The 24,031-nt window shown below is 41.2% G+C and overlaps 1 protein-coding gene across 1 annotated transcript in view; it reads left to right on the forward strand.

Annotated features, from left to right (window-relative positions):
* RPGRIP1L (RPGRIP1 like) overlaps positions 1-24,031 on the forward strand; it is a 75,141-nt gene that overhangs the window by 39,399 nt on the left and 11,711 nt on the right. Inside the window, exons 19-23 of the mRNA XM_081924152.1 lie at positions 388-471; positions 1,684-1,764; positions 2,869-3,031; positions 5,602-5,696; positions 15,482-15,665. Of these exons, the coding sequence (XP_081780278.1) occupies positions 388-471; positions 1,684-1,764; positions 2,869-3,031; positions 5,602-5,696; positions 15,482-15,665 (607 nt within the window). The remainder of the gene's footprint in view (positions 1-387; positions 472-1,683; positions 1,765-2,868; positions 3,032-5,601; positions 5,697-15,481; positions 15,666-24,031) is intronic.

Consider the following 24,031-nt stretch of genomic DNA (forward strand, 5'->3'; position numbering starts at 1 on the left):
ACTTTCCCAGCCCTGTCAGAAGAGGCTAGGGGTTGAATTTGGGGGCCTTCTGCATGCAAAGCAATTGTTCTGCCACTGAGACACAGCCCTATTGGGGAATGATTGTTGTGAAGCTTCCCAGCATTTGAAGAACTACTGGCCCAATCCACTGAGTGGGGAGCATTGAGAACGAAGCATCCATTACAACTAGGATTCCTGGGGAATGAAGTTTGCAGTGCTTCCCAGCTCAGTAGTTTGGACCAGAAAGCAGACCTGCATATTCCAGGCTTCTTAACTCTTCTGAATTCAGGGGGGTGGGTTGGAAGACAGTGCATTTGAACCCAAACTGCGTTATCAGGAACTTTGCTGGTACTGCTAGTTTTTGACTCAAGTCTCTTTGTTCCTTAGAGGCCACAGCCTAAGCCAAGACAGCGCCCAGCTGCAGCAGACAAGAAAGTATCTTTTGTGGAGGTGCACACACTTCCAAATCCAGTGAGTCTGAACTTTTTCTCTCTCTGTGTATAGAGCCCATTTCTCCAGGCAACCTAAAACAAGCTCTTCAAATAGCTCTGCCTTTTCTACTGAGTGACTATAAGATCTTAAGGTCTATGAGATCTCCAAAAACTAGGGGATGGAAAAAGTGGGGCTGTATAATCAAGACAGAAACAAACTAGCTTCCTCAAGTCCTTTTGCCAAGTATTTTAATGATAGCAAAATTTCTAGGGTATTTTTTTAAAAAGAAAATATTAAGTTAAAAAAAATGTTATAAATAGCATCATGCACACAGCCAGAATAGTAAACTACATTAAAATGCTTGGAAAAATAAACGTTTATTTGTCTATTGATGAAAGGGTGATGATTTTGGGGTTTTAGGGATAGAATTCCAGAAATGCAGTGCCATCACCAAAAAGGTTGGTTACCTCTCTCCCCTCTCCCTCTCTCTGCAGTAGCTTTTTCTCATGTAGGATTATACTTGTGTTGTCTTTAGGTCCAGTTTGTTGATGTCCTATGACACTGACTGCCTAATAAACAGTTGGTCTGTTTTATCAGGATCAAGTAGTAACTCTCCAGATGTTTTGGGACTACAACTCACATCATCCCTAGCTAACAGAATCTGTGGTCAGGGATGATGGGAATTGTAGTCCCAAAACACCTGGAGAGCCGAGTTTGAGGATGCCTGCTCTAAGTGATGTCTTACTGTGTTTGTCTGTTTAACTGAAATGGTTAGGTGCTTTGAATATAAATATTAAAAACTGAGTAGAAATTTGCTGAATATTTTTATTCATTTTTAAAGCTTTAACAATATTTGTATGCTGCCCTATAACAAAAAATTATCTGGATGGCATACAAAAAATATGTATGAAAACAACTTATATACAAAATGAAATTTATACACAAAAACCATAAATACAGCAAGAAAACAAAATTCTCCACAACTCCCAAAGCTAAAGCACAGATTTAAAGACTGTGAGAACCAGATTGCATTAATTATTTTTAAAAGACTGAGTGAACATAAAATTCTCTTCCTGGTACTAAAAAGATTACAAGGAAGGCACTAGGTGAATCTCTCTGGAAAGGTTGTTCTATAGCAGAGTGCCACTACCAAAAAGGCCTTCTCTGTGGTGGCTACCAATTTTACCTGTTAAAAAAGTGACTATTGGGTTTTAAGAAATGCTGTCTATATTTGGCTCCTAATAACCTTAGAGTCCCATTCCTGAAAAAGAAGATCAAGAGACTGAGCAGAAAACTAAAGATGAAAGGCCCGATGTTTCAAACATTCCACAGGTACAAGAAATTTAAAACCCACTAATTCAAGATTTTATTTATGTGGTGCTGAAAGCGTTAATTGATTGCTCAATCAATACATTTAATTTTGGATTTGAAATTATGGCTTTAATTTAGTCTTAGAACTATACCATGGATGGGGAACTCTTCAGATCCTGTTGGACTCCGATTCCCATGAGCCCCAGTCAGTTTGGCCAGTGGTGAAAGATGATGGCAGTTGTAGTCCTAACAGGATGGTTGGAAAACATTTTATGTCTCTGCATACAGGGAATATATGCTGGCTGCCTTTCCAAATAGTGTGAGGTTGTCCGCAGTATTTAATAGCAAAAATATAATAGCATAGTTAAACCCTTTAGGTAAATCACCTTTGTGGCAGGGTGATTGTGGGATCTCAGCAGATCTATCAGCCTGGGGTAGGCAAGGATGCTGCAACTATAGTACCTCCGTGCATTCCACTTAGATAACAGACTGTCCATTTCAAAGGAAGGTTAAGAATTTAGACTGGTTGTTCTTAGTTACAGGAAAGTAATTCTATCTCCTACTCCCTATCCCTGGATTGGTCATTTGACAAGCTGCTCTGAAATGAATGGCAAAAATTCTACAGGGAAAAGAGAAAGCTAGGCATTGCAAATTGAATGCTTTAGTGAATGGCTTTATACAGGTTTACAAGACATGTCATGTTATATATTAAAGAACCAAGAGTGCAGTGCCAAGATGGATTAGAGTTCATGGAGTCAGTCTCCATAGCGCTTCCGCTGTGGGCCGCTGTCCAAGTTGGAAGTTGCATTCACAGCACAAAACATTCCTAACGTGAGAGTGTAGGGTGGGAAATTCTCGTGCATCTGACCTGCTGCTTACGCTGGATGCATTTGAATATATCAAGAACTCAACAAGCAAGTGGAACTCTCCCCACCCCCAACCCCGCCTAGATTTCAAACCTCTTTTATAGAAGATGCATAAATCTCAGCTGTCAAATTTAGCAGGTTGGAAATCAGACCTTAAAGAAACAGATTTTAAGTTTAAAAACTGTGTTCGTGTAAAATTAAATGCTAACAATAGCTTTAAAGGTAGCGTGTATGAAGGCTTCTGTAATCCTTACTCCAGCTCATGCCAGAAGCACAAGTGGACAGAAGAATAGGAAAACCCACAGCCACATTTCAGCGGGAACAGGAGGATCTTTCTCAGCTCTCTGAAGGTCAGTTTGCTGACCAGAGCTCAGCTACTTCAGGAGATGAAACCGAAATTACTGAGGAACTGGAACCAGAAGGTAATTTTCTGCTTATACAACATACCTCTGCTTCGCTCCCTATTAGACATACGATGTTGACAGTAGAGGTAGCCAGATCTGTCAATGTTGGTTTCTCTCACTTCTCTCACTTTTCCAATATTCAGTTCATCCCATTTCTCCCTTCGTTTGCAACTTTTTTAAAAATATAAGTTTGCATGAAAATTCATATGAATTTTGTGCACATTTCACCTAATATACACAGGTCGGTGCACAGTTTTGCCTGCCATGTACATTGTTTCCAGCTGTTTACCCCAGTCTTCATTTTTGTTTGCTATTTCACTAATACAGGCATCCATGTATCTACTTTCCCACAATTACGCATTTTTGTTTGTGAACTATATCACAGAATTCCAGGAACTGCAAATTTGATAGGACAGTGGGGTTATAGTAGGGGTAGTCAACCTTTTTATACCTATAGCCCACTAATGCATCTTTCTTGATGGTAAAATTTCCTTACTGCCCAACAGTGCTCGATGGAAGGAGGATTCAGCTTGTGTCATAAAACCCCCTACTGCCCACCTAGATTCCTGAAACGCCCACTAGTGGGTGGTAGGGACAAGGTTGATAACCCCTGGGTTATCGTTTGCGTATTAGGCTGGGAAATGTGAATTTGGTAGTTCCAGTTAAAATGCAAACAGAAATAATTTCTCCCCATCCTAAGTTGACTGCTGAAGTAACTTCAGCAGAGGCCATTGTTCTTCTCCCTCACATCTGTAGCAAAGTTGGAATAGTTGGCTTGTTAGACTAAAAGAATAACTTCCAGCTTTGTAATAATTGAGAAAGAAGGTGGGAGGGAGTTTCCAACCAAGTTTCATGAAATATTAAAGGACGCTGGCTTCTGTTTTAAAATATCTTTATATTCTCTCTTCAGAAGAAAGATTCCTCTTTCAGAAGAGGTGCTGTTCTGAAGACTATTTTGAAGTGTGTGGTCCTTTTGTCTGCAGATAGCAACCACTCATAATGTCAAAGAGAGGGAGTCTCAGACAATAAGAGGCTAGTATATGACCTATCACATATCTCTGGATGAAAGGAGCTAGAGGCATCTTAATGCAAAGTATGCAAACATCCCAGGTCATGGTCATTACTATTATTGTTATATGTTCACTATATAGGAAGTGAACTGAGAGACCTTCTGTTGCAGGCCCAGATTCCATTCAAGTGGCATTGAAATGAACGGCGTTGCAGGGAGAACAGCAGTTTCTGAATTCCAGTAACAACCAGAAGCATAAATTGTCATGTGCCACAAAGCTGTTTTGCATTATGGGACCTATTCAGACCAGGATTCAGTGTTCAGTAGAGGCCTGCATAGATGATCAGTTGAACCAGTGACCATAGAAGGAGAGCATGGTCTAGCTATTCCATGCATGTCCATCACTTGATAACCTGAAGTATTAGTGTGGGGGGGTCACTTTGTATGTGTGAATGGGCCATTTTGGTTGTAGCACCACAAACTTTCATATCAATTTAGGGACAATTAGTTCAAAGGAGTTGGTTCACAACTTTGGCTGTCAATTGTGATGTTTACAGTAATATTGTTGCGGGGGGTGGGGTGGGAATCAAGCAGTAATCACATCTGTGTGAAATAGCCCCATTTCCTTGTATCCCCAAATTTCCACATACAACTGCATTATGTGGACAACTCATGAGTTGTTTACGGGTGATAATGATCAACATCCCATTCCTACAAAAAATGACTAGTCCTCAGGGGCTGCATGGTCAGTGTAACTGCTGTGAAATGCATTGTTTGTGAACAATTTATTCAAGTTGGGTAGTGGTTTTGTGTAATAAATTTTATTTGTGCTCTTGGATTGGCACATGAAAGTAAACACTAATTTGTATAATCATCCAATAAGCTATTCACAGGGTTGCAATAGCCCCAGTGTGAACACCTCCCTGGAGTGTCACCTTTGTTAACTCCTTTGGTGGTTAAGTAATAAATCATCATTCCTTTGGCAAAAGAGACCCATAGATGTGATAGAAGCTGTCCCCAGCAGATTATACGAAAATGTAAATAAGTTATGGGTAAATAAACTGGAACCTGCACACCACAGGGAAGCCTGGCATATGGGATGACAACTTGATCTCAGTTTACCTTGGGAACTGACGGGGAGCAGCATTGTCCCCTGAACTAAAGCCATATGAATGCATGCAAAGTCTCAGCAAACTTGATATGAATTGTTCAGAATAGGCTTGGAGGCCATGCAAAATATTCAGGGCCTTTTCTTTTCTTTTAAATAATCTCATACTATGAATGAATTGGTAACACTGAATATCTCCAAGTGCCAAATCAAAGTGAAACGAGGCCTGAAGAGGAATCGGGTGATTCTGCAGACCATTTAATGATAATTGATTGGCCAGTGTCACGTTGTGTCTGCAAGGAAGAGAAATTGTACACCACTCTGTGGAACTATTTCCATTTGCTTTTATACCATGTGTTTTAACAGTTTTCTTTGACCATCTCAACTGGACTTAATACTGGCTATGTGTTTGTTTGTTTGTTTGTTTGTTTGTTTGTTTGTTTGTTTCTATTCTGATTGTTTTCACAACAGACCAAGATGATAGACAGGCAACTGATGCTGTTGAATCAGTGACAGATAGTGATGACTGTATTGTCCCAAGTTCAGTGTCCACAAGCCTTAAGCAGGTTAGTCTCTCTCTTTGTGTAATTAAATTCTTCTGTCTATACCTTATCAAAGGCTTTTTAACCCCCCACCCCACCCATTGATATTGGACTTAAAATATCAAAAAGGTTGTTCAACTTCTAATTAGTTCTTTGTGAATACTATTAGAGAACAGAATACCCATTTGTGGCACAGGGAGGGGCACTGGTGATGTTTGATGGAGGGTGTATGTGTCTGTATACATATATGTGACAAAGAGTGTGGGAATTTTCTAACTTATTTCATGCTTCTTAACGTCTTTCTTCAAAATCTGGCCTTGAATTTTTAGTGTTGTGCCTACAATGATTGATATCAGCCTGATTATAATGTTTAGGCACTAGCTTAGAAAAGAACGCATGTGCAACATCTTAGCCCGTAACCAGGCACATTAAACAATGTTTCGTGCTTGATTGGCTTCTTGTCTATTCATCATCCCTCACAGGGATTTTGAAATTCTGCCACCTATCTAAACCAGACAGAGAGAGAGAAATTATTTTAATAGCTGGAACTGTATTATGATTAACTGCATATTCCATGCCATCAAATTCTTTTAAGCTGTAACAATGTGTGCCAAATAGGAAAATTACTCATTGCCAATGAGCCCTGCAAGAATGCAGCTGGGTCTACAAATCTCTAGTATTGTTGCACTCTATTATAACCAGAATGATTTAGGAGGACTTAAAATATCTTGCAGCCTCTAAAGAGCTTGGTACGTGGGTCTTTTATTCCTATCTTTCTCCACTCATCTGCCCAAGACGAAATGTAGCAACTGGTCCAAGATGGAGAGAAAAATCTTAATTATCAAGGGCACAGTCCAGTTCTCCATAAGTGATTCATGAGCAGCGGCTGCCCTGCTCACTTCAGTGTCAGGGGCAAACTGGGATTCCAAGATATCATTACAGAGTATTGCTGCCACATCTGTTAAACTAAACTAGTGACAATTTTTTGGGCATGACCTGCCACCTGTTTTAAGGGAAACTTTTGTGCTCAGTTCCCTTTGCTGTGAACAGAGAAGTCCTCGCATGCTCTGGAGCTCCTGTATATTTAGGCATCTGATGGACTAGGACTGTTAAGTGAAAGTTAAGTCCCACTTGAACTCAGGAGATTTGCTTCAGATTAATGGGGATAACCCAGCCACTTCAAAGTCTCATTTGTTTCAATAAGTCAATATTAAATATGTGCTTCACCTCTCCCTTTGACTTCAGTGGGACTTGATGTATGCTTGATGTATGCTGAATTTGGAAGGAAATCCCACTGAGCTGAAGATGACTCTTAAAAGGGGCGAGGGGACTTTCTCCTACCTAATAGCCCCCATCCAGCAGTTCTTTCTACAAATGGGAACTCATACTCAGGATACAGGATACAATTATTATCTGATGTTCAGGGCAGGTGTTAGAGACCCATAGCCCTGTGGATGTTGCTGGAATACAACTCCCATCATCCATGATAAGTGGCAGTGCTGATGGGGCTTGTTGGGCTGTGCAACATCTGGAGGGTCATATGTTATCCAACCTTGATTTAAAGGGTATATTAAGAACCGCCACTAATTCACTAATCTGAGTGCTGGTGCGTGCATCTCTCTACCGTCTACTTCAACTAGCAGCAGATCTTTGAGGTTCCTGGCCTGCTACTTGAGGCCTTTCTTGTGTGTCATTTAAAGCAGAGATATCATAGCTGAAATGTGCTGTGCCACTGGGCTATGGTTCTCCCCTTGAAATTGCTTCTGTTATAGCCGTTTGCCGAAGTGTTTGCAATATCAGTTACAGCTACGATCAAAATCTCTAGATGGAAGAAAGCCATTACACCAGAAATGCCTAGTTGGTTGTAGGAGGGGGGGGGGGACCTAACTAAAACCTTTGTTCAAGATCCAGCTTCTTATTTTTATCAGTGAGATAAATATCCCCAAGGCTGTTCCAACACTGTAAACACAACTTCCGATTTTATTTAGAGATTGCCTTGCTAATTATCCTGTGAATCCAAATAGCAAGCCACATTGTTTCAGCCACTTAAGATTATGCTGTTCCCCTTTTGCAGGTTGCAAATCAAACAGTCCATGGTTATTTCTTAGTTATGTTGATCATAAAAGGAATCTTAACAGATATTTTTTTTCCACCCAGGATTTAACTATACCACTTGCTTTTTCTCCTTCTTTTTCTTGTCTGTTATGTATAATTAATCATAGATTACTTCATTTTGTTTCATTGCATTTACAACATTTATGAGCTTCGCTTTGTCGGTAGGAAATGCTTGTCCCCTTCTTTTTCCTTTCCAAAGTGGCGTAATTAGTGTTAGCATCTTTTTTAACAGGCTACATAAAGTTTAGTGGCTGGATTAAATCATGTCATTAACATAATGTGCTATACAATTTGCCCCTATCTCTTTTCGTTTCCACTACATCAAAGTGCCACAGAGTGCCAACGTAATTGGGCCTTGCTAGCTTGTCAGGTTGAGTCAAGATGATGACTGGTGCTTTTGCTAAAAAAAGCTTCCAGGCATGATAATTAATGGAAGGGGGAGGGAAAAAATCAGGGAAATGTAAAACTTTGGATGGTTCTTTATGAATATTTCATACATTTGAATAATCAGAAGTTAACATTATCAATTTGATGTATAATACATTGATTAAAAGCCTTGTTACAGACCCTCGAAATAGACATCAGAACTGGAAATTTGCATTTTCTTTGGCGAAGTCTAAAAAAGAAATAAAATAAAATTAACAATTGCTTGCTCTCATCTCCACCTCTGCACTTGATCATTTTGAGTAATAATATAGCTTTCAATTATCACAATAAAATTTTACTGCTGTCAGCTCTCAAGTTATCTTCAAATGTGCCCACAAGGCAAATCTTAGCAAAACCAATTTATTCCGTGGTGGTCTCATTTTCCTCTAGGTGTGTTTACATCTTTTCTCCTTCATTATAGATAGTCTTTGTGTGCTTTTCTTGCACTAATAGCAGTTTAGTGAAAACTGTCATAATCACTTTCCTTAAATTAAGATCTTAGGGTTCTTAATTAATTTGGACATTCGGCAATCTTTAAAGAGCACAAGGCAGCCTTTCCAGGTGGCTGTGTTTCTGCAGAGCACCATATGTTGTAAAAAAACCCAAAGAAGACACTAAGTTAAATTGGGGGTCCTGGAAAAGAAAAGAAAAAAGCTAGCTTTTGTTTTGGGGGTTTTCTAATATGGTATGTATTTTTAGACTTTATAACTACCTGGTCCACCTGGGCTATAGTTGGACAAAAAGATTATGAGCTTCAGAGGAATATTTCTTTTTAATGCGCTCATGAACCACAAGAAAGCACGATTTCTTGGTTTGTATGTAAATGTATAAAGTTGAAACGCTTTAACTTTAATTCCCCTCTAATTATGATAAATCAGTGTTTTTTGTATGCCTCTTTGAAAGCTGTTCAGCTGAAAATGGCTTACTGCATTCAGATATGACGCTCAACCATGGTTTAGCGTTATTAGAATGAGCCATGACAAGCCTTTGGGTTCACACCCTCCCTTCTCCTCTGAGTGTGAGAAAATTGAATGCTTCTATTTCTAGTTGTAAGTAAACTGCAGTTAGCCATTAAAGCCAAAACTCAGGGAAATGGTGGCTTACTCTAATTGTGGTTAAGTCAAAGAAAGCAAGATCAGACCATCCTTTCAGATCCAGCTAGAACAAGCCACATTTTCCTGAGTTCAGGAAGGGGTAAAGCATATGGGAAAGGGCTGTGTCTCTGGCTCTATTCCTGGTGATGCACAGTTTTCCACTACCCTTCACACATTAGCATGGGCATCCATGGGGAGCCCTTGGTGTGTAGATCTGCTATATGCATAGCCTTCCCCAGATCACTCAGGAGCCAAGAAAAGGCTACCAATACCTCTGTATTGGTGCGAAGACTTCCCTGCCTCAGGCATCAACTCTAATGCATGGTGGGCAGAGCCAAGAGCCGCCATGCTTTATTGGTGGCAGGGCCTACAATGCCATTTCTCCTTACCTCATGAGCTATGGAGGAGAAGGGACCTAGAGGAAACCGTCTCACCAGCGGACTTTCTTGTAATGTTAATTTGGTTTAGCATGATTTCTAAACTAGTCCAAATTCTGAAAAGGCAGCGGTACCTTGGTTTTTGAATGTCTTCATTGACAAACATTTCGGTTTTCAAACACCATAAACCTGGAAGTAAATGCTTTGGTTTTCGAACACGCCTTGGAAGTCAAACATGCCATGTGGATTCTGCCGAGTACAAGATCCAGTTTACAACCAATTTGTTTTTGTGACTGTCTGCACCTCGGTTTTCAAACGTTTCAGAACTCGGTCTTCCGGAACACATTACGTTCGAAAACCGAGGTACCACTGTAACAATATTGAGTTGCACCCAACCAAGTTCTGTTCATGGTAGACCCACTGAAATTCTAAGTTAGTCATTCCCACCCATTTCAGTGGGCCTCCTTTAAGTAGAACTTACATTGGCTACAGCCCATTGAGGTTTGGGCCCACCCAGGGGTTCTGTATGTTGTCCTTTGTTTGCACAGCAGGGAATCTGATACCGGCTCGTTATTGCCTGCATTGACTGGAAGTACCTCTCCAGGTTTGCAGGTTGGTGTTTCTTTCCCAGCCTTCCATGGGGATTGAACCTGAGACCTTTTGCAGGGAAGGCATGCACTCTGCCACTAAGCTACCATCTCTCCCTTGCAACAGTAGCCCTCACCTCAGTACTCCCTTTAACTCGGGATGGGCAATCTGTGGTCCTGCAGAAGTTGTTGTACTACAGTTCCCATCATCCATAACTGTTGCAGCGCTGGCTGGGGCTGATGAGTGCTAGAAGTCCAGCAACATATGCAAGGTCACAGGTTGCTCACTCCCCATCTTCAAGGACCATCCTTCAGCACTCTGGAAGTGCAGGCCTCTTTTTCAGATGTCTCTGAAAAGACGCTAAGGCTCATGCTCAATGTTTATCATACAGATTCCTTTGTTGGGCCATACTATCCAGCCCTGTGAAGCCTGCTTATTTATATGCCTTGGCCATTCCTGTTGCAAGCCCTTTCTTTCCTTAATATAAAACAAGTGTACTGATTATTTTCTCCATCAAACATTATAAAGGGTCTCCTTTACATCCATAACTCCAACATTTGGACTTCATTTGTTGACGGCCGTCTCAGCATGAGCCGGTTTTGACAGTCGAGTTAAATATTTGGAAGGGGAATGACTCTGAATTTCACTTAAAAATACTCCTGATATATCTGTACAATAGAAGGCGAAAGGAGTTGTTTCCAAAGTAAAATTAGACAATAGAGGCAATTTCATTTTTTATGCATGTGAATGTAGAGTGCTTGAGGTTATTAGTTGAAACTGAGTAACCTTTCCAGGCTTTCATCTCTTTCTTTTCAAATTTGAATATGAAAAGCATATTCAAGTCAAAGACCATCACTTTAATGACATTTGGCAGTCATTTGATTTATTAGGTTTTTAGAAAAAAAATTCCTTTAAATATTTCATCATACTATGCTAATCCTAGTAATATTGCCAGCTGAAGCCATGTACCTGTATTAGCGGAGACAGAATGGTGTGGAATTTTCTCTGTCATCCTAGTAAAATTTCCATGAATCTACTGAATAATAAAACAACCTTATTGAAATATTCAGATTTGGGTTTTTAGTTAAAGTGTCTTAGGATACATAATAAAAGAAAATGTCTTTTGAAAAAAAAGGTGGGGGTAAAGTTACCTCATCAAATATTGAAAGAGGTTGACGGGAATGAATATTGTTCTTTATTAAGGACTCTTATTTATTTATTTTTTATTTACAGTGGGGTACTCAAGCTATTCAATTGATTAATTATAGAATATATTTTCTGAAAAACGCATCGACAATTGCCTTGTTGAGCTTGAATATTGTATTGATTTGCAATTTGAACGCCAACCCTCTAGAAAGCTGATCTCCCTTTCTTGTTATTCTAATTCTGTAATTATTACTGCAAGGTTAGTGATTTGAATTTACAACCAAAAGCCTTCAAATTCCACACACAGGAGAAATAGTCTTTAATGTAGAGAGGGAGCCATAAAGAGAAAAGTTAAGCAGAACTTGACAGCTGAGATCTGCAAGGTGCTAGGTTTGCTCTTTGAAGAGCAGGATCTCATGCTTTGAATGTTCTTCTGTGTAGTCTAATTTTGAAATCACAGTGGTTATGCATTCTTTGAAACCATTGACTTATTCAGGAAAATGTTTGTGTGCTGCTCTATTAGCATTTGACATGAAAACCCTTCCCAAATAAGGGTGCAGTGCCTTTCAAACCTTAAACACACTTGTATACTCATAGGTCACAGTCACATCCTACATTTAAAGTGCCTGGCATCACCCAAAGAATCTTAGGAGCTCACAACACTGCAATTCCCAGCACCCTTAACAAATCTCATAATTATTTTGGAAAAGCCATGCGCGTTGATTTGTGTATTAAATGTACTTTAAAAGCAAGGTGTGGTCATGACCATAGATACTTTCCTTTGGCAGTTTTGACTTGTAAGGAAATCACCATGAAGTTACTTTCCCCTTTCATCTTTGCATGGTGAAATCATTTTGTAAATGCTTGCCCTTATGGTAAAATGGACATTTTACTTCATCATGGAAAAACCTTGGGTTTGTTTGTATTTAGCTTAAGTTCTGGATACATTGACCCATTGGGCTTACTCTGAGTAGAGCTAACATTGCTGTGACCCTTGTGGTCCCATCACACTTCATGCTGCACTAAAGGGACATGGTATTTGTGGCAAGAAAATCTGTTACTGTGAAGGAGAGATCAATGCCTCCAAAGGTTTGGGCTTGTGACTGACACCAAATACATGGTGGTTGCATGCTTGAATTTTCAGGCCTTCCCAGCATATTTAATGTGTGCATGGATGCATTTTCACCCCACGAAAATTCTAAAGGAAAATTGCCTTGTGGCATACTTTTGGTACATCAAAAGGGTTTAAATGAATGAATGAAACTTTATTTGCATCAGCCTTCGGCCATAGCAACAAAAGAACATTGTGATATACACAAAACAGTTTGAAAGCACATCAAAGTGCAAGTAGATAAATTGGTACCGCCCCGGCGGGAAGGTAAATGGTGTTTCCGTGTGCTGCTCTGGTTTCTCCAGAAGCGGCTTAGTCATGCTGGCCACATCACCTGGAAAAACTGCAGACAAATGTCGGCTCCCTTGGCCAGTAATGTAAGATGAGTGCCGCAACCCCAGAGTCGTTTGCAACTGGACTTACCATATTTTTCGCTACATAAGACACACTTTTTTCCTCCTAAAAAGTAACGGAAAATGTCTGTGCGTCTTATTGAGCGAATGTGTGGTCCTTGGAGCCGACTGGTCAGAGTGCAGGGGCGAAAATCAGATCATGTGTCATGGAGGAGAGAAAGCTGCAGAGAGGAGGCTGCTGGGGTTCCTGTGTCGGGCATATTTTGGTGTGTGTGTGTGTGTGTGTGTGTGTGTGGAGGCATGTGAGTCGTGTTGCTGCACGGGAGAGCGCGTGGTTAAAAGGGGCGTTTGAGTGTCCTTGTGTGTGGAGCCTCTCGATCTGTAATGCATCCCAAGGCTACCGTCTGTTCATCAGCCCTGTTCCCCTTGCCTAATTATTGTAGCGCCTTCCTAAGGATTCAGTTGCGACTCCTATTTTGTTTTGCGCTTCCCGCCGCGTACTGTTTTACTGGGCGGTTAAAGTCAGCCGGTGCTCCCCTCCTTTTGTTCTTATCCCTTTCTGGCAGGGAGCGCACAGCTGCAGTGAATTCCTTTCCTTCTCTCTGCCTCAGAGTCTTACTCCCCACCCTCTTGTGTTTTTGGTTGCTGGGTTTGCTGTGTTCCCCTTTCCGTTGCTCAGCGCTGGCTGCGGCAGCGTCACCTGGCAGCAAACAGACACGCTAAGCAAGGAGACTGGTGGCAGACAAATTCAGCAAAGAGCAGGGAAATCCCCTGCCCTCGTGGCAAGCAGAGGGGAAATGATCGTGTCCTTCCTGCTAATTCCTTCCTTGTCACACTGCGCGCAGGCTCCAGCCCACCTGGCTCAGCTTCCGGTGGCTAGGAGCGCAACTGACAGTTGCCGCTGTCGCCTCCTCCTCTCCATGCCCTGGTGCTGCTGCTGCTGTGTCCAGGGAAGCATGCTAGGGACCTGCAGGCAGCCGGAAAACATGCAGGTGGGGCAGAGGGGGGGGGGCTGGCTTGGGCGGGGGGACAGACGACTTTTGCCTTCCTTTCCTCCCTCCCCTTAAACCCCTCTCCTTCATTGTTAGCCGCCTCCTTCTCCACACACCCCACATGTGCTCCTTGTCCCTTCAGTGTTTTCCCTTCCCTCCCCACTTTAAACGTGGCTACAAAGCACGGATCCACAGGATTTTTTATTGGGTCACCCCAAATTAACCATCAGATCACATTGCATGTCCATGGGTACAGTCTAAACCCCAAAAAACCATGTACTCACTATTGCCTGGGACCACAATGGCGCAAAAACGTGGTTACAAAGCACGGATCCACATGGATCCTCAGGATTTTTGTATTGGGTCACCCCAAATTCACCATCAGATCACATAGCTACAGCCTTCACTAAAAAATCATACATCCACTGTTTCATTCAGAATATTTTTTTTCTTGTTTTCCTCTAAAAACTAGGTGTGTCTTATGGTCAGGTGCATCTTACGGAGTGAAAAATACGGTGACTTTCAGGGGTCCTTTACCTTTATATATATATAAAACACAGTTTAGGATTTGCAAGTAACATTCAACCATTGTTTAGTGTTTAGCCTTTGTGAACCTGAACAAACCATTGGGCTCCATCACTCGCCTCACCTCCTCCCACACAACCAGGAGGAGGAATAAATTTATTTATACATTTTATTTCACAGAATGTGCAGACTGCCTAATCATAAAAGCCTCTAAGCAAAATACACAATACACATTAACATTATCAATAAAGTACAGCTACAAATAACTATTCAGTAATCCGCTGTTTGAAGTTGTCTTGTTTTGCCACTCAGTATTTTAAAACCATGAATTTGTACAGGAATTGAGGGAAATGAAATTGAATCATGGCTTATTCCTCCTCCCAGCCTTGTGGGAGGGGAAGCACTTAATTCCAAGGCTTTGCTGCGACTCTCAGAGGCCTGTGTGCGTAATGGAAAGCCATAGTTTAGCATTACATACAAACCAGGGCTTAGTTTCTGCTGCATGGACAAACCTTGAGCCCGTGTGCCCCCCTCTCCTAGTTCAGCACAGCAGCAAGATCAGAAGCTCCCACTTGCAACTAACCGCAGATTATCATTTTATCTGAATCAGGATGTCTTTGCTTTAGACTGTGGTTTGTCCAAACAAGCCAAGATCAAACTCTACTTTCTGATCCTGACTTGTTCAAATAAATCATAGTTAAAACTAATGGCAGTTCCCGGTTAAGATTAAGCAATACTGGTGAGTTGAGAACAATACATGTGGCCCAGAAAGGTGTCTTTGAGATCTGAAGCAACCACTTGCATCAATGCATGTTAAAGGTTCCAGGTTCAATCCTCAACCATAACCAGCAGCAGGGCTGGCAAAGAGGTTTTTCCAGCATAAAATATAAATCTATAGGTCTGTTGCAATGACAGTGTTAACTACAAATCCCAGTGCATCAGGACCTCATTGTCGCTCTGTCGTAAACTATCAGTCATGTTTGATCATCCAAAACATCTGGTGTGATGTGCAAGTTTGTTGTGACATTTTAGCATGACAAGTATATACTGTGCTGCTTTTTCTTTCTTTCTTTTTGTAATAGTCTGGTGAAAAAATCCGGATTGAAATAGTATCCCTCGGTCTCACGGAATCCCAGGTTGCAATGGATGACACAATAAAACGCCTGTTTGTAGAGTGCAAGTTCTCCAACTTCCCAGCAGATGAAACACCAGTGTCGCTCCCAAAACCGAGAAGGGGACAACGGGTCTACTACAATTATAGCCATGGTATGTGCTATTAAATATTATTGTGTTACGTTTCCAAGTCACCAGTGGTGTTGCTTCTTTTAAAGTGATTCCAGTTTGAATATTAGCAGGTAGGCATTTGGTAAGTTATGCTTCAACTTGCGTAAGAAAGGCCCATCAGGCCAAGCTTCCATCTTTCTCTAGGATCCTCCTTCCTGGAGTGGCCAAAGAGTTGCCATCAGGAAGCTTGCAAGTGCCTCTCACAGAGGTGACTTGGTGAGAGGTCTAGTGCGGATGAGCCAATCCAGAATCGGCAGCGAGGATCCAATGAGATCCAGTTGGCTTCTTCCATATCACCATATCACCCTTTCACTGTAGCATAGCAGGCCAACTGTTTTCTCAGCTTGCAAGCTGCCATGGTGTTGCAGGGACTAAGACTCTCCAAGACCCCAGACACCTTATACTTGGTTGATTAAAGCAAGGATAGGCAAAACATAACCTATTGTCCACTTCAAAAGTGGTTAACAGGGTGCTCTCCAGATATAACTGGACTGTGTCTTCCCTCAGCTCCAGCTAGCATTGCCAGGAATAATGGGCTGTAGTTCAATAACATCTCTAGTTAACCACCCCTGTTCTATATTCTCTCATCCAAGTTACAGAAGTGTATTGCAGCAAGAATCCCAGTTTTCATTAAGCTTGTTTAAAGGGGGAAATTTCTAACAATTGTTCCAGGGATAGTTTTATAAAATAGGATAGCAAAAATGGATTAAATTGGAAACTAGGCAAAGAAAATAACCCTTCACTAATACGTAATTTTCACAATTTGAGAAGAGGCTTTCTTCATATTTTCCAATGTGAATTATATAAGAAATATTCTACAAGAAATAAGCAGAATTGGTCCGTCAGTGAATGGATGAAGTTTCATGATGTTCACAAGAATTACATCCAACTTGCATTACTTTGGACTTTAATTGTGATTGAATATCACCCAGGATTTAAAAAATAACACCGACAAGGCAAGCAAATGGAGGAGCATCAAATGCTCAACCCTGCTTCAGTTCAGTGGTGCTTGTCAGGAATCAGCGCTTGGCAGATTCTACCCCCAGTCATTTTTATACATAACACTAGAGTGTCGCATATAAGCAGATGAATGCTGTTTGTTATGCCAAGCTGTAATAAATTTTGATGGCACATTGTCATGCAGTAAAATACAGAAAACATCTGTGGATTCGTTAATCCCCAGGATTTCACAAAATCCAGCATTCAGACATTTCCCATTAGAAAGCTTAGAGTTAAAACTTGCACTTATCCTTGGTACAGAGCGTACTGTTCTAAGTGATGTAGCTAATCAGGAACTCATCCAGCTGTTGGTGTCAGTAACTGCTGTTATTTGAGTGTGATCTTATCTAGTCTGTATGTTTTCTGTGTCAGAAGGCTGAAGTTGGGAGTGAAATTATGTTAGCAGCCAACTTGGTTTATTATTATGGCATTCATTTTCCATATAAAAAGTGCTCTTTGTGACTTCATTCCCCCCCCCCCCCCAAATCCTGGGCTTCGAAATTTATTGCACAGCAATTCAGACTTGAAAGCTGGAATGCACCCACTCAGCTTTATTAAAACTTGTAATTCCAAAAAGAAACATCCCACATTTTAATTCTAGCAATTTGAACATCTTATTTGAACTCATGTCAGATGGTTCTTTTTAACATATTATGTTTTAAAAAGGAAAAGGCAGTTCATATCGCTTCCATGGCAAAACCAGGACTCACATTCTAGCTTTAAAGCAAGTCAACTTCTTTGCACTATTCCCCTGTTCCAAGCTTACTGCTACAGGTGTGACATCTCCAGCTGTTACTGAGTGGTCTAGGTTGTCCTCTGCCTGTACATATCAGTCAGCATCTACTCGTCAGATTGTTACTCTAGCACAGAGAAGCAAACCCCACCCTTACGTCACATGCCTAGGGGGCAGGACAGTGCATTAGAAATGGGAACAGAGTTCTGAAGCCATTGGTGGGAAATCTGTACCTCCTCTCTGCCCAGAGCTGCTAGACTCCAACTCCTATGAGCCCCAACCAGTGGGAACTGGAGGGCCAGAGGTTCCCCCAACCCATTTTAAGCTTATTTGGTTGTGCCATATTCTTTTTATGCTGAACCCTGTCTGTGAGGCTGCCTGAGGGTTCAGCTTGCTGCACATTCAGGCATATAGCTAGGAGTACATGATCCAACTCTTCCTCTTGGGAAACATTTTTTGCTGTAATTGCCACAAAGTTATAACTCGCTACTAATTTCCAACATGGTTGCTTTGTTCTTCCTAGAGAATTGCTTAAATAACTGGCCATCTAATTTCTCCTTAGTGCCAGCTTTTCTGGTAAGGAAACCGCATATCAAGGAAGCGCCCTAATGAATTTGCTGTTTGATAATGTCAGTGAGAAAGCCAATAATCTAATAGTAATGAAGTCAGAATGTGTGTGTTTACTATAGCTTTACTCCATTTCTTATTCATGCCTAATTAGATTTGGGTATGTAGAATATTAGGGGTTAATTGAATATTTTCTTTAATAAAACTGAGATTTACATGATTGGCGAAGGAAGTGTACTTTGAGCTTAGAGGGAAACTAGCAGTCCCCTAGATTTTGCATGGAAAAAATCATGATAAATCCAGATGTAATTTGAGAAATCATTATTTCTTGGTAAATAATACATTCTTTTTATTGAGTTCTCATTACACTTATATCTTAGCACTGTGACTGGCTTTAAAAAAAACTACTTTACATCTTAGCTGAGACAAAGAGATCTTTTGGAATTCTGGCATTATAAGCAACACTTAATGTAATGATTTAGTGCTCTCAATTCCTCAAGCCTGTGGTTTTTTTTAAAAAAACTATAGGTAGAAGCAAGGTAGTATTTTAATCAATAAATTAAATCTTATTGTTATACTATTATGGAGCCAAATGGTGTTTTGGTTCTTCTTATGTGGATCAATCTATCCATGTAAAGAACTATACATAACGACTTCCGGGATAGCGCGAACGGCTAATGGCGGATTCCCTCCGAGGTCCGGAGGGAATCGGCTCTGCTGAGGACGGGTCTTGCCGTGCCGGCGACACGGGGACCCTCAGAAACCGCAGGCGCGGAAGCCTGCGGACTTGGTGACTCGGTGGGCACCTTAAGCGCCCTCCCCGACCCCCGAAGAGCCTTTTTAAAGGCTACGGAGAGGACCGGAGAGTGGCGTGGTGCTGAGAGTAGATCGCTACCTCAGCGGAGCGAAGCCGCGAGCCATGGCCGGAGAGCGCTGTCTTTCTTCCTGAAATTTGGACTGAAACAAAGAACCCGTGAGTAAAATGAAATTTCGACACTAAAGTTTCACCATTGATTGGAGTACGATCGGGGGATGTGTTAAAAGGAAGTCCACACTCCCCCCCCCCACACAAAAAGATTTAAAGCAAGGAGAGGAGCACTAAGGTGGAAAGACTTTTGTGCTTAGACAGACAACTTGCACGAATTGGATTAAAAAGTTACTGTGCTGGAGAGGAGAGAGGAATTTTAGAAGCCTTTGTGTAATCCCCCCCCCCTTTTTGGACCCGGGAGTGCCCTGCGTGTGAGCCCGAGGAAAAAGAGCAAAAAGTTTGACAGCTGTCAAAAGAGCTGTCAAACGGGCGGTTAAAGTCTGGAACTGTGATATTTAATATCTTTTTTGGATTAAAGGTGGTACATTGAAACTGAACTGATTGGAAACAAAGTAATTTTGAATAACAAAGTAACGATTGTTGGAAAAGAACTATTGGACTGGTAATCCCCCTGGAGGGAACGAAAGATATTGCAATGGCTGCAGAAGGAAAGTTACTGGCAGAGATAGAAAGGATGTTCTTTCTCGTGGGAATCTTACAAGAGCAGAGTGCGGATATGAACAAACAACTTATGACCCTGAACTTTAAACTGAGCAACTCTGCTGATGGCACAAAGTGGGTGGAAAAAAACCCGGCAGCTGAAACAGAAGGGACAGCTTTGGAAATGGGGGGAAAAGAAGAAGAAGAAGGAGAGGAAGTTCAGATGGAAAGTACTAATCAAAAGCCTGCAGCTTCAGGAAACAAAGGAATTAAAGAAGATGACCAGTGGATTATAAATCTGCAAAAGGAAAGAAAGACAAAGGAAGAAGCCCCTGGAATATCTGAAATACTGGAATACAAAAGAACAAACAAGCATGATTGGGACTGCTTCTTTAAGTTTGAGTATGGGAGACTGGCAGATCCTTGGCAGCAATTGCTACTGACTGATTTGGAGGAAGGAAAGAATAGGGAGCTTGGGACACAACCTCTTCGAGAATTGAAGGCCAACAAGCAACAAAACCGATGGAGAGAGACTAACTGGGGCCTAAGAGCCTCGGATGTGAGAAATCCGGGCTGAAACTGTCTTTTTAGGATATTGATTTGGGAAGGGACAGAAACCGGGTCAGGGAGGGAGGGGGAGAGTAGAATAGTAAAAATTTATGATTTATGATTTTTGAATTTGGATATGTTTTTGTTTAATATAAAAAGGGAGGAATTCGTGGGAGAGAAATTTAGGTCGACCTTAGAGAAAGGAGCTAATGTGTAAAAATTGGATAAGTAAAATTGAGCCTAATAAAAAGTGTTAAATATTAAGAACAGATAATAATAATATAATAGAGAGAAGAGGAAATAACTTGCTGAATTAATTAATGAAATTAGGATGTGGGAAGGGGAGATGTGGGGAAGTCAATGAAAGAGGGTAAAGAAAGTAAGAGATGAAATTATATATGTTTTGTTTTGTATTTGTATTGTTTTGTATTTGTGTGTGTGTTTGTCTATAAAAATGTGAAAACTCAATAAAAATTCTATTAAAAAAAAGAACTATACATAACTCTGTGTTAAGTGTATTTAGGAAAAGATGGAAAGCGTTCAACTATCGGGATGTCAGACATATATAACATCCATTCTCCTTCATAGTTAAACGCCCTGCTGAAAGTGATGTAAATCTGCCTGTCCCATATCCAAACAGTCCTTCCCCACCTTGGTTCCCTCCAGAAGTTTCGAACTACAACTCATATCTGCCCCCGGCAGCACAGATGTGCTACCTGGGGATGATGAGAGTGCTAATCAAAAACATCTGGAATTCATCAGACTGGGGAAGGTTGATGTACCAGGATGGTTAAGTCCTTATGACAGTTGTATGTCAGATGTATGACAATTACGTCATACAGAGGAAGGGAAAATAAATTTGAACACTTCATAACCATACACTATATACACACCCACACCCTGAGTTTAACCCCCTTATTTCTCCTGATCTAGGTCTTAGACATGTCCCCAAACCAGCCCTGTATCTTTGTCGCCCCAAGCTCAAGTTGAGATACCACTGCCACTATTCCCTCTCTTCTGCTCTTTCTGGTATGTGGCCATCTCCAGCTATACCCTGCTAGGTTCCTCCAAACATCCTTCACAATTTCATAGGAGTACGGCTGCTGTTACCTCCAGCCAGCATGGCCTATAGCCAGGTGTGATGGGCACCATGTTGGCGTTTGTTAGTTTCAATATAAGATCCCTGGGGTAGGGCAGAGATAGCCAGCTTGGTGCTCTCCGAATGCTGATGAGCTACAGTTTTAATCATCCCTGACCATTGGCCACTGGGGCTGATGGGAGCTCTTGTCCAACAACATCTGAATAACACCAGGTTGGCTGCCCCAGGATAGGGCCTCCGTGTGGGTCAGTTTTAAAATAACTTGATCTGCTAGAGGTGAAAATAGGAAAGCAGTAGTAAGCAGGCGAGTGTCATGCTCATGTTTTCAAACTCAACCGAGTGATGATTCTAACTTTAAGGGGGAAATATTGTAGATGCAAGCAAACTGACCTTATACTTTCCTCTAACTCAAAATAGATAGTTACACCGTTGGGGTCGACTCTTAATTTCACCTTGACAAAATGATTTTTTCCCCCCAGACAAGGCCACCATAATTGAAATAACAAAGATTAAGTTCAGTTGATAGACACTGATAACTAGGAAATAGCATTTATATTTCATAGGGCTGAGAGAATATTGCCATGAGAATGCTGAGAAGGCAAGAAAGGGGCCTGGAAATAAGATTAATGATCGAGGGCCTAAAGAATGTTATCTTGGCTGTATATAAACCTGCTTGGGAATTGACAATAGAAAGGGGCAAGATTAATGAAATCTTCCAAAGTTTTTTTTTATGAGACCTATATAGATCAGAAGCCTTTGGCTCTGTGGAGTGAGTAGTTGATTATTTGGACAAATTGTAGTTACCTGAGGCAAGGCGAGGGAAAGGGGGGTAAGATAGAATTGATGTCTAGATGCACTTTGGATTCTGAATAGGATGATAGAGGAAAGGAACTTTCCATGTTCACAACACGGAAAATTCTTTTAAAGTTCGCTCTCTCTCTCTCTCTCTCTCACACACACACACACACACACACACACACAAAAGTTTGGGACCTGTTTAACAACAAGGGGCAGAAGCACATCCCCAGTGAACAGATTTTGGCACATCTGTACTATTCTGAGATCATGTCAGCATTCAGGTTCAGGGAGAAGTGTCTTTCTAACCTTCATGGCTATAGAAAGCAAAATGCTGAAAGATCCAGAAATAAGGACACCAGTAAAATCAATCACACCATCACAATGTTTTCCCTTCCAATCAAATACTGCTTGATTGCCCAAATTATCCTAGTTTATAGGATAGTTTGAAATGCATTGGCTGCATTCAGAATATTTTATTCCAGCTTAAGATGCCACCTATTTCCTTGACACACGCCCCCTTTGTGAGCTGCAGTTAAACCAGGAAACTCTAACTCTAGTTTCCTCTTTTATCTGAAGTGGAAAATTATGGTTACCAGCTTCAGAACTAGCCAGGCTATTAAACTAATTTCAGACCATGGTTTAATATATTGTTTGTTCTGAAGCTGGTAGCCATAGTTCCTTGCTTTGAAAGAAATGAGAAATTAGGTTTAATTTAACACTTACTCTTTGGTTGGTTGCTTTATGCCGCAAAGCAGGGTGCTTGTGCGGGTGAAAGGCACATTCCTATCTCATTAAGCCTGAGATATGTTTCCCTGAATATGGAGAGTGTGACAATAAGAAATAGAGAGACCTGGCATAAGTAGGTTCACTTGGGTAAGTAGTAGGGAGACTCCAGGGGTTTGATGGGGGAGCCTTGGATAGAGCATTCCACCTACACACACTTACATGATTCTTGTTTCCCATTCATCTGTTGGTTTCCTACACACTAAGAGAACAATAGGCAAGGGTGGTAGTTATCTTGCCACCCTCGCTCATAAGAACATAAGAGCCTGCCAGAAAAGGCCAATGGCCCATCATAGATCAGCATCCCGTTCTCATTGTGGCCTATGAGAAGCCCAGAAGCAGGACCCATGTACAGTGGAACCTTGTTCCTGCACTCAATTGGAAGTTGTGTCGGACGTTCGGCTTCTGAAAAACGTTTGAAAACTGGAACACTTACTTCCAGGTTTTCTACATTCGGGAGCCAAAACGTCTGAGTACCAAGGCGTTTGATTCTCCCTCCCACTTGTGATTCCCAGCAACTGGTATTCAGAGACTTGTTAATTCCAACACTGGATCTTTTGCTCAGTATGCCCTCCAATATCCATTGGCCCTTACATATTAAACCCTTTCAGGGCTTAGAGAAGATCCCTCCCCGATATAAGGCTCCATGCTCCCCACCCCATCCCGCCCCCCCAAAAACCCCAAGCTTCCTGTAGATTTTTTTAAAAATTATAATTTTCTGTTTGTGCCTTCTTGCTTTGGTGCTTAATCTAGACATTCGTGTTTCGGGAAGCTTTAAAACTGGTGAAATGAGAATTGTTGCATTTTGCTTTTCAAAGAAGCAGGAGCCTGTAGAACTTCGCAGAAGAGATTAGAAGTATAGCACATAAGATTTAGTGTGCAATGTGCGGGGAAGAAAGGAATTTTCTTCATCTGACTTTTGTTAAGCAGTACAGTGTGATTCCTCAATATTATCCCTATTCCAAGTTAGTGGGTGGCAGCATTATGGGAATTTGGACGAGAACAGTTGTTGGGAGCAGGCACAAATATTTTCTCTGCTTAAAATATTTATATCCAGCGTACAAACCATAGTTCTTGAGGAAGCTTACAACATTAAAAAAACAAACTAACACAGAACAGCATGTAACAATACATCGTAAAAACAAGTAAAATATGTCATAAAAACACAGAGCAAAAAGTAGCAATATGTCATAAAAGCAAACATCAGCATAATACCAAGAAACCCCCCACAGATTAAAAAGACTACAAAACCCGAGATTAATCAACCACTTAAAAACCATTAACAGCCTGGGTAGTCGTAGCAATACAGTACTCAACATTTGGTCTTGTAGGGTAACTGCAGTATTATACCC

The sequence above is a fragment of the Podarcis melisellensis genome (genome assembly GCF_964234715.1).
Source record: "Podarcis melisellensis genome assembly, chromosome: 8".
NCBI classification, from domain to species: Eukaryota; Metazoa; Chordata; class Lepidosauria; order Squamata; family Lacertidae; genus Podarcis; species Podarcis melisellensis.